Genomic DNA, 13,499 nt, shown 5'->3' on the forward strand with positions numbered 1-13,499 from the left:
ATGCCAGGGTTAAGAGCCCTGTTTCTATAAACAAACACTGGCTCTACTGCAGAATGTCTGCGTATGGAAGACACCATGATGAATGCCAGGGAGGTTTGTGGGGATATGTCCTGGGCCACAGAGATGAACCTACTGAACAATTGTGGGGGTGCCAACACCATTCCCATGGATGCACAGTTCTATATTCCAGTGATTCTATACCTCCTACCTGTTCCCCATTTTCTACATTATAGCCTCACTTGCACTGTGATGATTCTGGGGGCTCCCATCCTTAGAAAATTCTGAGTTGAGGCTAACAAGCTAGGATGAGAGTTCCTGTTATATTTTTGTAGAGCTTCTCCAAAGCAGGAGGGTCACCCCTGACCCTGAGTGCCCTGGGTGGTCAGTCTTGAAGTGGGCCTCTGAGAAACTCTGGGAAGGATTAAGTACATCTTCTCCCACCATTGAATTTTATGGAAATGAGACACATGAAGTTCCTTAAACATTTATATTTTATAGATCTTTACTCTTCTACTAACAAAGTCATACAAAGACAAAAGCCTATAAAAAGGAAAAACATGAAACTGATCGGAACAGCCACAGTTACCAGGAACACGTAGTTTGCAACAGAAAGGGGGTTGGACACTCTTGACAGGCAGCTCTTGTAAGCAGTGACCCAGAACCTGAAAAGGCCGGCTGCCCAGGGCATTCCTAACAGCTGGGAGAGGCATGCCACCTGCTCTGCTCTAGACATCAAGGGCTCAGGAGTCTGAGCCAAGTTCAGAGTTGAGTCAAAAGCAGGTGTGGCAATCACTCTGCTGATGGAGACACATACTGGGCAGCAGTTACTCTGGCAAGCTTACCTGGCTGCCTAACAAAGTCTGAGGAACCTGTGCAGGTGCAAACCTGACCTCTACCCTAACTGGAACATCATGAATGTGGACAGGGCTGGTTCTCTTGGAGGAAGCCAGAGATGCCGAGAGCCTGGCACCACGGGCCATCCACACAGAAGCTATCTCCCTATCAAGCTTCCCCAGAGAGGGTTAAATAAATAAATATGCCATACAGAACGTGAGGAACGGATCGCTGCTGTTGCCTACAGCCTGTGAACAGACCATGACCTACAGAGCAGAATGCCCAAGGGTAAAGTGCAAATTATCTGTCAGGTTCTTGAAAAGTGCAGAGGCGCCTACGGCCCCAGCTGAGTAAGGCTCTATGGCAGGAGACGAGACTCAGCCAGAAAGACCCAGGGCTGTGGCTGCTGATGCTGAGGGTGTTGGGCTGGGCCTGGTTTTTCTCTCCAGGAGGGTGAGGGATGGGACGGCATGTCGTGTGCAAAGCTGTATGCCTCTGAGATACATCATGGTTCACACTCTGGAAGAACAAAGGTTCTTTCTGCAGGAGCTCCTAGGGCATCAACTCAAATGGGAGCACAGCTGGCAGGCACCACCAGCTCAAATGGTCACCCACTCCTATCCTGTAAACACTACCTCACCTTCCAGGGGTACCCTGAGCCATGTCTGAGGAGTGTGGGGAGTGAATGAGGAGGAGGGTGGACAGTCCTCGGTGTGCTTACTATATAGAAATCACAGCAAGGATAATCAAAGGAACAAAGAAGTCAATGGGGAGCAACTCAGTGACATTCTAGTCCCAGGGAACTGTGTGCTTGTTCACGTGTTCTGGGTCATCTGTCAGGTTCACGAAAAGTACAGAGGTGCCTCTGTACATGGTAGAAGTGAAATGTAACTGCCACAAAATGCTGGACAGTCATCTGCAGAAAGGTGATCCTAGTGTCTGGAGGTGAGGCTCTGCCAGGAGTAGGAAGAGTGCCCCAGATCCCCTGGGTATACCTACGATTGCCCACAACAACATAAGGAGCCATTCCCGTTAGAACAGCTCTAGATACTTCCCACATCCATGTAGCATCTTCTGCTTGGAAGAAGCCTAGTGGGTGTTATGTCTGCGGGAAGCCATGTATGTCAGGGTGACCAGAATCACTGCAACATCTTGGTAGGCCAGGCAACAAGTGCCAGGGCAGTGGCCATCAGTCAGTAGCATGCTGGTGAGCCCCAGCCTGGCCACAGGCAGCTTGCACAGTCCTGACCCCATTCGGGTGTGTCCAGGTTGCAGGTGTTAGGAGTAGATGGTGATGACTTCCCGGCCACCACCCCTGACCAGGAGGACTCTGTTCAGTCCTTCGGTCAAGACCTCAAGAAACTCCATATCTGGGTTGATAGTTAAGGCCATACCAATCTCAACTGGCTATATCAGGGACCCCAGTTCAAATTACAGACTCAGCCTAAGAAACCAAGATCTGTGGCAAATGGGAAGATCCCAAGAGGTTAGGGAGCTCCAAACAGAGGAAATGACAGTGTGATACCGTGAAAGAACAGAAATGAAGTTGTCACCTCTAGAGTGTAAGATATTCCTGGAGCCTCCAGTTATTAATCCCATCTACTTGAAACCATCAGTAACTAACTGGGTCACAGGAACCCTGGTGGTTCAGTGGTCTCTGACCAGGAAACAAAGAAACATCTCCCTCATTTGCCATTCTGTGGTCCTGAGTGGCTGTTCAACAAGACCCCAGCGATGTCTTGACACTAGCAAAGCATGAACTGTCAAAAGCTGTGGCCAACAGCCTGAACTGTGAAATGGAAAGGCAGGCTATCTGTCCTGCTTGATCTGCCACTGGGGGAGACTAAGCTCAGAGCATCCTGAGAGGATACTGCATCTAGGCAAGGACACTCAGCACTGCTCCAGTAGCAGCTCTGCGTGTGGCACAGAGCCACTGAGACCAAGAGTGTGCAGTTATATGCTGGAGAGCAAGGGCTCAGTTCTTCCTATGAGGGGTTGTTCTACTCAGACAGGCTTAGGGTCACACTGCACTTGCTGGGCATCTAGAGGACCCAGTCTTTGTCCCAGTGTATACTGCTCTGGATCAAGGCTTCTCACCCAGGGACACACCATGTGGATTTGCCACTGCCTCAATCAGGTATCAAGCAAATCAAAGGTATATCCTGGGATGGAGTTATAGAGTATTTACTAGCATACTCAAGGCCCTGTGCTTGATCCCAGCATTGTAAGGAAGAGCCCATCACTGATCCTCAGGAACTCAAATGCAGTGTCATTTCTTCAAATGCTAGGAAGGACTTGACCCCCTCAGCCCTCCACAGTCTACTCAGACTCCATGGCACTTGCCTACCTCCTTCCCTAGGTCCCCCAAGGTCCCCAGGGTAATGCACAATACACCACATGTAGAAAAGCATGCTTTGCCATTGATGGGCTTAGGTGGACCCCCTCATTGTACCACATATCACTACCTGCCTTGCACCCCACCCCTCTCTTCTGTAACTTATAGGAGTTGAGGCTCTGTAAACAAGAGGAGCCAGGCCTGACAGTGCCGTAGTTGTACTACAGTTCACCACCACCACCAGGAAGCATTGGAAAAGGATACAGTTCTCATCCCCCTGACGATTTTTTGGGGGGCCTGGCATGTTCAGCAGGACCAGTTGGGCATCCTGGGACTTGTTGAGAACTACGCCATTGAGCTTCACAGCAGTATGCATCCTCCTGACGTTGGATTGGTCCCTTGGGAGAAGGGTGGTAGAGTGGACACAGTGGGCTTGAGGCCTGTAGTTTGCCTGGCCCTCCCATTGTGTACATGGGAAGGGCAAGACTCAGCAGATTATCTGAGGGTAGGGTATGGGGTGACTTAGCAACAGAAAGCATTTTGCTCTAGACACTTTAGGAAAGCATCACTAAACTTCTAAGCTTCTAGAGACCATAAAGTAATGCAGGTAAACTACAACACACTCAATAAGCGGCATTTGTGAAGCAACCATTGGTACAGGCAGAAACAGGATATGAGGGCACAGCAGCTGTCTGGGCAGACATGGGAACTGGCCTGTGTCTTAGGGCAGTGGTATAACTGCTGAATCCCTGGCATCCCACTGACATGCTTGGTGCTGCCAAGTAGCATATCTGGTGAACTGAGAACACAGTACTTAGGTGTAGTTGGAACTAGGTGCTCAAGAGGAGAGCTCTAGAGTGTCCTCTAACCAGTCAATGACACTACCATCCTGGTGCTGTCAGGTTCTGTGTGGAAGCTGGGATTCAGCAGAGAACTGGGTCTGGGTGTAGGCGACCCTCTTTCCTACCCTTAGCCAGTCCAGATGGCACTGTCAAGCTGTGACAAAGAAACAAGAGCTTTTGGCATGGCATGGTTCAGATTCATGTTTCTAGCCTCTGAGGTGAGCAGAACATTACTGAGTTCTCACACCACATGTTCTATGGTTGTGTGGGGCCCTGTTCTCTTCAGTTTCCCAGGGAGCAGGGACCACGCCCACTTACGTTTGAGGAAATCACAAGTTTATATTCACTGGCACACATAAGCACTCAGGTGCCTATAGGACAGAGGAAAGCCTTCTCATCTACCAAACATCCCTCTCTAGAAAACTGAACCAATATTTCAAAAACTACCTTGGGAAATTTTGCCACAGAGCACTACCTGTCCCAATGAATTTGCATTTCTGTCAGGTACTGGGACACCTGGGGCATCCTTGGGGTCAGGACACAGGGCAGAAATTTTGGCTAGTCTGTTAACCTGCCCGTACAGTCTTGATTGCAGCCCTTCTGAGTAGAGGCATCTGTGCCTCAGAGAGAGGGACAGGCAGATGAAGCAGCCATTTGAGGGTCATAGAGAGGTCCTGAGATGCTTTATAATCACACCCTCTGATCAACTCAACTCTAAGCCAAATATAACAGCTTGTAACTGTCATTCTCCAGGAAGAAAACAGTCATGGGCCCTTTATCTTCTCTCTTCAGTTTAATTTGATAAAATTATAGGTGAAGTCTTTGTGGCACCAGTCAAGCCTTTCATTACAGGAACCCTGAATTCACTCCATGGAAAGGGCACAATTACTGTGTGTTTGGTCCAATAGCAGTTCTCAAACAGCATGAAAAGCAAGAGCCTGGGGGTGGGAGAGTACAGCAGTCACATGGAACCTGAGTTCTAGGTTTGGCCTGTTATCCATGCCATTGTGGCATGCCCTGGTGAAGCTAGAAAAACACCAGAGGGTCCAGGAAAGGTCCTGAAAGCTAACTCAATCCCACCTCTGTTCCTAGTAATCCAGCAGAGTTAATAAGTAAAATATCTCGTACAAGATGAACTTTCTACACAGTGTCTACACATGGTAGTGTAAGTCTACACAGCAGTCTTGGAAACAGGAAGTGAAGTCACATGTCCTTGGCTGGCTGACAGCAGAACTGCCAAAGGCCATCCAAAGTAGAAAATACATGCACATAAATATCTACACATGCTAACAAGTGCATACCAACGCACACATGCAGGTAGGTACACTAGTGTGTACACAACACAAATGTACTCAAACCAGCACACATGCTCATCTGACAACACATGCATGAGCTTTACCTGGTGCATACATGTACTATCCAGTTTACATGTTTTCTAACTGGTACACACATGCACTCTAACCAACACACATTCACAGTCATATATGCTCCAGGGAAATTATGGAAGGAAACACATCTCTTACTAGACTAACCAAGAAATAGGTCTGAACCCTAGAACTGCTTCCGGACCCTGGCTAAGCCTGGATCCTGACAGATAAGTATCCCACCGATAGTCCCCATATGTGTGTTCAGGAATCTATATGGTATGTATAGGTACATGTGTATATAGGTACATGTGCACTAGTAATGTAGGGTCAAACCCTGTTACTATGCCTTTAATAAGCTGATTATGTCCTTTAATAAACTATGGGAGGGGGGCTTTTAGATTTGCAGACAGCAGGAAGCCTGGGATGCTCTCAGTTTCCATACTTGTCCAAGCTTCTCAAAGTTTCCTCAGTGTCTGAGTAATTCAGCTAGTCATGTAACCACTTAACCAGCATCTTGCACATTATCTGCCTATTAGGGACAATGGCACAGAATGACTGCAGGGAGATAGGACAGGGACAACACGGATGAAAGGACCATAGTAGCATCTCCAAGCAGCTACAGCATGTCCTCCCAGAATGCTCCTGCCCATGGGCTTGCAGGTAGACCCTCAGACTCTGCATTCCTGCCTAGGACTCCTGGCCCTGACATCCAGCCCCAGAACTCACACACAGGTAGTATGACTATGCAGAATTGATCCACAAGCCCTTCTCACAAGAGAGGAAAGAAGGCAGCCTTCCGGATGGATGGAGAGCCAAGGAAGCTATTTTATATTGACTGAGTAGACCTGGAGGGATGTGGGTGAAGTTGTTCGTTGATGCAGGAAGCACACACCTGCCCCGTCTCAGAGCAGCTCAGAATCAGCTCTCCCACACTACCTTTGGCGTCACTTAAAGAATGACATCTGGATATGTGCCCTGAGCCACTCTGAGTGGAGGCAGTGAGGTCAGCAGGATGTTCTATACACACAGGGCTGTACACACGCAGGCATGCAAGGCAACCTAAAAGTCTAAGGCAGTCTAAAAAATGAAAGTGCACTTACAGGTTTCCCCACTCTCTACATGGAAGAGAACACAAAGAGCAGGTTACTCCAGCAGAGGACTCCACACGATTGAGCCAATTCAAGTACTGGCGGTGGCCATGCTAAGTGGTAAAATGACTGGCCTTGACCCTTCAACAGATTCCCACTCCACAGGACCCTAAAGCCCTCTTTTTCTCCCTAGGAACTTGGAGCTTTAGAATAATCCTACCATAAAGACCCAGTCAAAGGGGACTCTGGCCCGCTATTGGGCTTGGAGGCTGTATCAAGAAGACTTAACTGAATCAGTCATGATAGTACCCCCACAGCTCTGTGAAGGCCACAAGGACCTCACAGTCTTAGGATTCTCAAGTCAGCCAAGATGACAGGACCCCAGAGGTCTATGACAGCAGACTAGACTATGGGAGTGGGGTCTGGGAAGTCATTAGCATCAAGAGAGTAAGTCTCATAGCTCAATCCCCTCTCGGCCTGGCTCACTGGCACTGACAGCATAGCCTTGGGCTGGTCCCAGTTCTCTGCAGGTTTGTGGGCCAGTGGGCACCCCTCCTTAGAGGGTGGGGCTGTTAGTCTGTCCTCACTGTGCATTGGCCCAGGCCACGAAGACACTCACGGCTTTAGGCTGAAGAGGTCTTTGAAGCCTGATGTGCCGGTGTCCTTGTTCCTGTGTTTCTCTGCAATGAGTTTCTCTTTTGTCCATGTCATCTGCACTTTGTCGGGTGTTGGTGGGGCTTGGGTTCTAGCAGTTGCTGTGGTATGGGATGCGGTGTTCCTGTCGTGAATCAGCTGCGCCTGGTGAGGGAAGAGCAGGTCAGAACAGACAGTGGCTCCTGAAAGCCACCGAGAGAACGTGCCCGAGGAGGCAAGCAGGTTGCAGAATGAACCAAGAGGATTCATGTGTAACTGGCTAAGACTCCTCAACGAGTAGACAACAGTTCCACAAAGGGCTCTCTGGTACTGTCCCCATCCCACACGGATCTCCCCTGTTTCTTGTACTACCAGATGGACTCTTGGTTCCCTCCCCTGCCTCTTCCTACCTCACTTTCCTGACTTGAAAGAAAAAAAAATAAATGAACCCAGAACTCTGATGAGCTATCATAACACTGATGCCAGAGTCTCCTTACTTGGTGTAGCCCCTGACCTCTCAGTCATCAGTCCTGACCAGGACACATCATGGTGCATTTCCGTGGCAGCTTCCATCTCAGGGAGGGGTTTGCTTCTACAACCCCTCTGGCTGCCAGGCTCACAGGGGCTTTAAAGGGTCATAGATGGGTGGGACCTGGTAGCCCTGGGAGGGTGAAAATGGGGAGTGTCTATCTACACAGTCCCTTCCAGTGGCTTAGGCCCTGAGGGAGCAAAGTGAATGTTTAAAGATCTGAGACCAACCTGCACCCTAAGTCAAGGGTCAAAAGTCTGAGCAGACCTTCCTCTTGTCCGGGCTATCAGAGTCATCACTATTGCTCTGACTCTGGACTGTCAACAGGCAGGGACAAAATGGAGCACGGTATCTTCTCATGGAGCCGCAGCTGAAGCTCAGAGAGAACAACTCTGGAGCTCCAGTGAAGACAAAAGACTCTAGGAGGCCTTGTTCCAGTAAGCACATCCACCCACATGAAGGCTAAGTAGGGCAAGCTAAAGATGCACACGGAAGTCCCTCATAACTAGGTCTCATTAATGTTCCCACATGATAAATTGGTGTCCCAAGGGGAGCTAACAGCAAGTGGTAGCCACATGCTTTCTTCATACTTGACAATGTGAGTGCGCCACTAGATGCTGAGGGCACATAAGGGCACATGCCCTTTGTGGGATCCACACAAGTGAGTCTGGTTGGGTGAGGATCTGCCACCTGCTTCCCTCACAGCCTCAGCCTCAGCCTGGAACAGCTTACTGCCTGCTCACCTGCAGAGCCCCAACCAGGGTGGGTCAAAATACATCAGAGAATGCTACTCAGTAGTCACTCAGTACTGTCTGTATAGCAGGGGTTAGCAGGGCCTCCAGGATGGACACTGGAAGACCTACAAGGTAAGGCTCAGCCTTGACTTCCTCAGATGGCGCATGGGTCAACTCAGCTATATATGAACTTCATGGCCCCTCAGTGTCCTCACCTCCAACATGGCCTTAACTTTCCCACAGCTTCCACAGGGAAGAACAGCCTGTTGGTGACCTACCATAGTAGATCCAGTGTGGTCTAGCAGTCAGCCGAAGGTTCCGACCTACCCTGCTGACCAGCCCCAAATAAACTAGTGGCCTCTGTACCACATGGAAGCACATCTCTGAAGTTAAACTCTTGAATGTCATCCCCCTACCCCAAACCCTTCTTTATCGGAGTTCAGTAATTCTCCAGGTTAAAGGTGCCACTTAATCTAGTATAGGTCCTTTGTCCTGGCTAAGGCTAGAACAGACTGGCTGGCACTAGGACTCCCTGCAGTCCAAAGGAACCACAAGAGAATCAGAACCTCTGTGTCTTTCCAGACAGTGTTAGAACCAGCTGCCAGGCATCCATGCTACAGTCTCTGTCCACAGACATGGAGAGCATCCTATCTGGATCCTAGGTCTCCTGTCTCCTATGTACCTGACTCATCTAGAATCCTGGGGCAATCACTACTCTGATTCTACCTGTTATTATGTGACCTATGTGTTGACCTTGGCCAATTCTCATGAACAATGAAGTTACAAGGCAGAGGAGGCAGAGGATTCTTGTGCCTCTGTGACCACAGTGTGGTATCACTGATTCCATAGAGAATCATTCCTTCCACCCAGTTAGCCACCACAGAGCCACATGTAAGAATCTGCTGTTTTTATAACAAAAGACCTGAGGTCTCAAAGAAAGGTAGATGTCACGTTATCCACCATCTGTCTTTCCTAGGTATGAAGTGACCACAAAGGTGCCAGCCCTCAGAGTCACACTGTTCCATGGGCATAGATGGCCATGCTTGGTCTTCATCAACAACCAAAGCCAAATGCCACAGGAACTGTATGAATCCAGAGCCATTTGTTACTAGGTTGCTCTGCGTTCCCCTCAACACAGATTCCTCACAGAGTCCTCATTTGGGGACATCTGGCACCGACCTTACCTACTTCCTCCCCAGTGCACGCACCTCTCTCTCCCGCTCATTCTTTGACAACTGCATCTGTTTCAGCATCTGCGACCTCTGCTCCATCATTAGCGTCTTCTCATAGGTGAATGCGGAAATGTCATTTTCAACCTAAAAAGCATCAAGCCACAGAAGTAAAAAATGTATATAAAACATGGTGTCACCGTCAACCACCACCAACCCAACCCCCATTGTCAAGTGGACCTGAGCAAGCAGTGGCCAGGCACTCCAGGCCTAGATTTCTTTTTTTTTTTAAAGATTTATTTTTTTTTTTAATTTATTTTACATGAGTACACTGTTGTTTTCTTCAGACACACCAGAAGAGGGCATCTGATCCCATTACAGATGGTTGTGAGCTACCATGTGGTTGCTGGGAGTTAAACTCAGGACCTCTGGAAGAACAGTCAGTGCTCTTAACTGCTGAGCCATCTCTCCAGCCCCAGGCCTAGATTTCTGTCCCTGGAGTGTCAGAGCTCTCTATCCCAGAGGCTCCTGGGAAGGCATGAGAATGTATGACTATTGATGCAAATGTATGATCTGCAATAACAGGTGGACAAATAAAACAGCCTACCTACGTTCCTGCTGGGGACTCTGTAACACTATCACACAGTCAATGACGTGTCTACATTTCACACTGACTAAGAACAGTTGTTCAAGGTTCTGGACAGGGCATTCCTGGCTGGTCTGTAAGAGCTGTGGTCTCAAGGGACACATACTTCTAAATAACTGGTGTCATTTCCTGTCTCAGACAAGCTCACTCTTCACAGAGTTATTAAATCCATAGGGAAAAGATACCAAACCCAGGATAGCATTTAAGCACTAATGATCTAATGATCCTGACTGCTGGCACTCAGAATAGCCCAGCCTGTTAAACCCAAACACCTAAAACTTTACACTCTGGGTGGCCTCTTGTCAGTTGACCATGTCCCCGAGACAGAGGTCTGTATTCTAGTGGGAACTCAATAGGGAGGTTAGATCTAGAAGCCAACCCCCTGGGGCAAGACTGAAGCTGAGAGCTTAGGCAGCTCACACACTGTACATTATAGACACTGGCCCAGGCCAGTGGACTGCTGGTCTCCATGCCTAGCCTGGACTGCCTCACAAGACCTTGTCTCCCCCAGCTTCTGTTACTTAGTCAAAAAGGTAGTTTCTGACTACTAATAATGCACAGACCTAGAGTGCCACCTACAGAGAAGGTTACAAACAGAAGCCACAGAGAGCAAGTCTGCAATTCCAAATGGCTGGGAAATGTCCAAATGTGGATATGCATTTCAGAACAGCACACCCAGAGTATAAAAACCAGTGATACCCAATCTGCACTTAGCCAAAACTCTCACAGAGGTCTCAAAGTCTCAAAGACTTACACAAAGCTCCTATAGAGGGAGAAAACATAGCCCCATACTACGATGTTCCCTGGGAGCTGACAAGAAAATGCAAGAGGTTGTCAATAATGCAGAGAGATGCCGGACCTCATCCATGATTAAAGAGACACAGGCAGAGACAAGCAGTTTGCAAGCTCCAACAAAGAAGTGCCTCTGTAGCCCTAGAGCTGGGACTCTTCCATGTGACCATGGAGAGTAGTGGAAGGTCCCCTTACCTAATGTGGTACTCCACATGGCCATGAAAAAGAAATGGGCCCTTCTGGGACACCTTTCACCAAACATAATTCCTCTGTGAGACTGTAGAAAAGCAGTCCTCTCTGGGACTATTTCTACCAAATGTGACTCCCTGCCAGTTCTCCAGGGACTGAGCTGCACAGTCATGCATAGACTATGCAGAGTGATCATGTACTGGGTATCATCCATGATCAGGTGATAGAAAAGTAAGCCACATAGACCACACAAGTGAGAACATGGCATTCTGAAGGCACAAGGCAGTAAGGAACAAAGGATACACAGTTAATCCACATGGGGCTGCTCAGTCCATAGCAACAATCTTGGGTCCTCAGGGACAGCTGGAGTGGGTATCTCCTCACTCCTTAGTCATTCAGACACAGTAAACCACATCTACTGTAACCCAGAGTCACTTTATTCTACCTGTTAGTCCTAGCAATGACTTCACTCATGGCCCTATATACCCACAGATAGGCAGATAATTTCCAGCTGAGGAACTATGAAGTCATAGACAAAAACAGAGTCCCAAGCATCCACATCTCCACTGGTCAGTTGTTGGCTGAACCTCCCAAGGAGCAGCCACATCAGGTTCCTGTCAGCAAGTGCGTCTTAACTGAGCTCAGGGAACTGTGGTTGGGAGCTGACGGGAGGACTGGAGGAGTAGCTGGGGATTGCAACCCCACAGGAAGAACAACATCAGCTGGCCAGACCACCCAGTGCTCCTAGGGACTAGACCACCAACCAAGGAGTGTACAGGGAGGGAGGAACCCTCGGCTCCAGATACATAGGTAGCAGAGGATGGCTTTATATGACATCAATGGGAGGGGAGACCCTTTGGAATGGTGGGATGGGAGAGGGTGGGTTGGTGGGAGGGAGAGCACCCTCCTACAGGCAAAGGGGGGGTGAGGAAGGTTGTGGGATGGTGTGATGGAGACGTGGGATATCATTTGAGATGTAAACGAATGGAATGATTAATAAAAACAAAACGCCAGAGCCCCAGGCTCCACACTTCTGGGCAGATCTAACTCCCAGGGAGTATACCCCACAGGCCTTCTCCACCAGAGCTACTGTCAACTGAGACATGCTCAGACACAGGACGGGGACAGTAAGACTATACAAGTGTACTCAATGGAACATGTCAGAATGTACTATCTCTGTGATTCTAGAAGTACAGCATGACATTCAGGTCTGCCCCTCCGTCCGTCCATCTATCTATCCATCCATCTGTGCCCCTGCCCCAGCACACAGCTGTGCACCTACCATCTCCACCACCTCCACCTCAGCACTGATCCTGAGGTGGTACAGGAACATCTGCAGATCCTTCTTCATCTGAATGCTGTTATCATCCACCTGGGCTACAGTGAAGATGCGCATCCGGCACTTTCGCCACACCTGGGGAAGAGGGGGGACATTTCTGCAGGAACTCAGGCAAGGCCACACCCTCCATGTAATGGTGTCCCTGTAGCCTAGCTGTTGGCCTATGGGCCTACGGCAGACACCTTGTGCTGGCGCAGCAGGAAGGGCAGAAGCATGAGCATGCCCCCATCATGCACAATCCACCACACATCAATATTCCCATCGCTGAAGCGCTCTTGGTTCTGTGGGAACAAGTCGATGTTCTTGGCCACCAACAATGCCTGATGTGCTGCTGTAGTGTCACGGACAGTGTCTGTGGAGAGAGGTATCCATGGGTAAGTTACCAAGGGCCAGCTGGACCATGGGATCTCATGGGGGTGGGGGATGGAGGACAGAGAGCTAGCTTCTCTCCAGACAGTAGGGAGACTGCCACAAGCTCTAAGTAGGCATGGTCCTAGGAAGTCATCTACCCAGGGGGACATCAAAAAACAACTTTCCATAGCTACTCCATGATCTCCAGAGGACGGTCTATCACATTCTAGGAAAATCCCCAAATGGGGATTGGGCTTGGGAATTAGGGGAGAAAGCATTCAAGAATGTAAAGCTGCCATTTGCCTTCTCAGTAACTAACAACTTGGCCAGCATATTCCAAGGCCCTAAATCTATATTTTCTGGCCATACACTTGGTATGACATTAACACTTGGGACGGGAATGGTTGCCACATACCCACAAAGTTCTTCCAGGAGAAAGGGTTATCTGACTGCTTCCAAGCCTCTGGCCAGGCCATGAGGACAGTGTTGTGTTTCATGCCACCAAGGCCAGCTGACTGGATCAGGTGGGATGCACCATCTCGCAGGTTGGAGGACACCACCAGTTGGCAGAAGCCTTTCGTCTTCTCTGCACTCATCAGAGACCGGATATTCTGTGGGAGTTGTGGAGTGGGTGTTAGTCCATGATGCTGA

The 13,499-nt window shown here is 49.1% G+C and overlaps 1 protein-coding gene across 2 annotated transcripts in view; it reads right to left on the reverse strand.

Moving 5' to 3' along the window:
* Positions 1 to 484: 484 nt before the first annotated feature.
* Slc12a7 (solute carrier family 12 member 7) overlaps positions 485 to 13,499 on the reverse strand; it is an 85,830-nt gene continuing 72,815 nt past the window's right edge. For both annotated transcript variants that reach the window (XM_052159851.1, XM_052159850.1), the window contains exons 18-24: positions 13,264 to 13,459; positions 12,680 to 12,849; positions 12,441 to 12,572; positions 9,571 to 9,678; positions 7,086 to 7,264; positions 3,434 to 3,567; positions 485 to 2,204 (exon numbers count right to left, since the gene is read on the reverse strand). In XM_052159851.1, the coding sequence (XP_052015811.1) occupies positions 2,113 to 2,204; positions 3,434 to 3,567; positions 7,086 to 7,264; positions 9,571 to 9,678; positions 12,441 to 12,572; positions 12,680 to 12,849; positions 13,264 to 13,459 (1,011 nt within the window). In that variant the 3' untranslated portion in view covers positions 485 to 2,112. The remainder of the gene's footprint in view (positions 2,205 to 3,433; positions 3,568 to 7,085; positions 7,265 to 9,570; positions 9,679 to 12,440; positions 12,573 to 12,679; positions 12,850 to 13,263; positions 13,460 to 13,499) is intronic.

Source organism: Apodemus sylvaticus, chromosome 16, assembly GCF_947179515.1.
Source record: "Apodemus sylvaticus chromosome 16, mApoSyl1.1, whole genome shotgun sequence".
NCBI lineage: Eukaryota > Metazoa > Chordata > Mammalia > Rodentia > Muridae > Apodemus > Apodemus sylvaticus.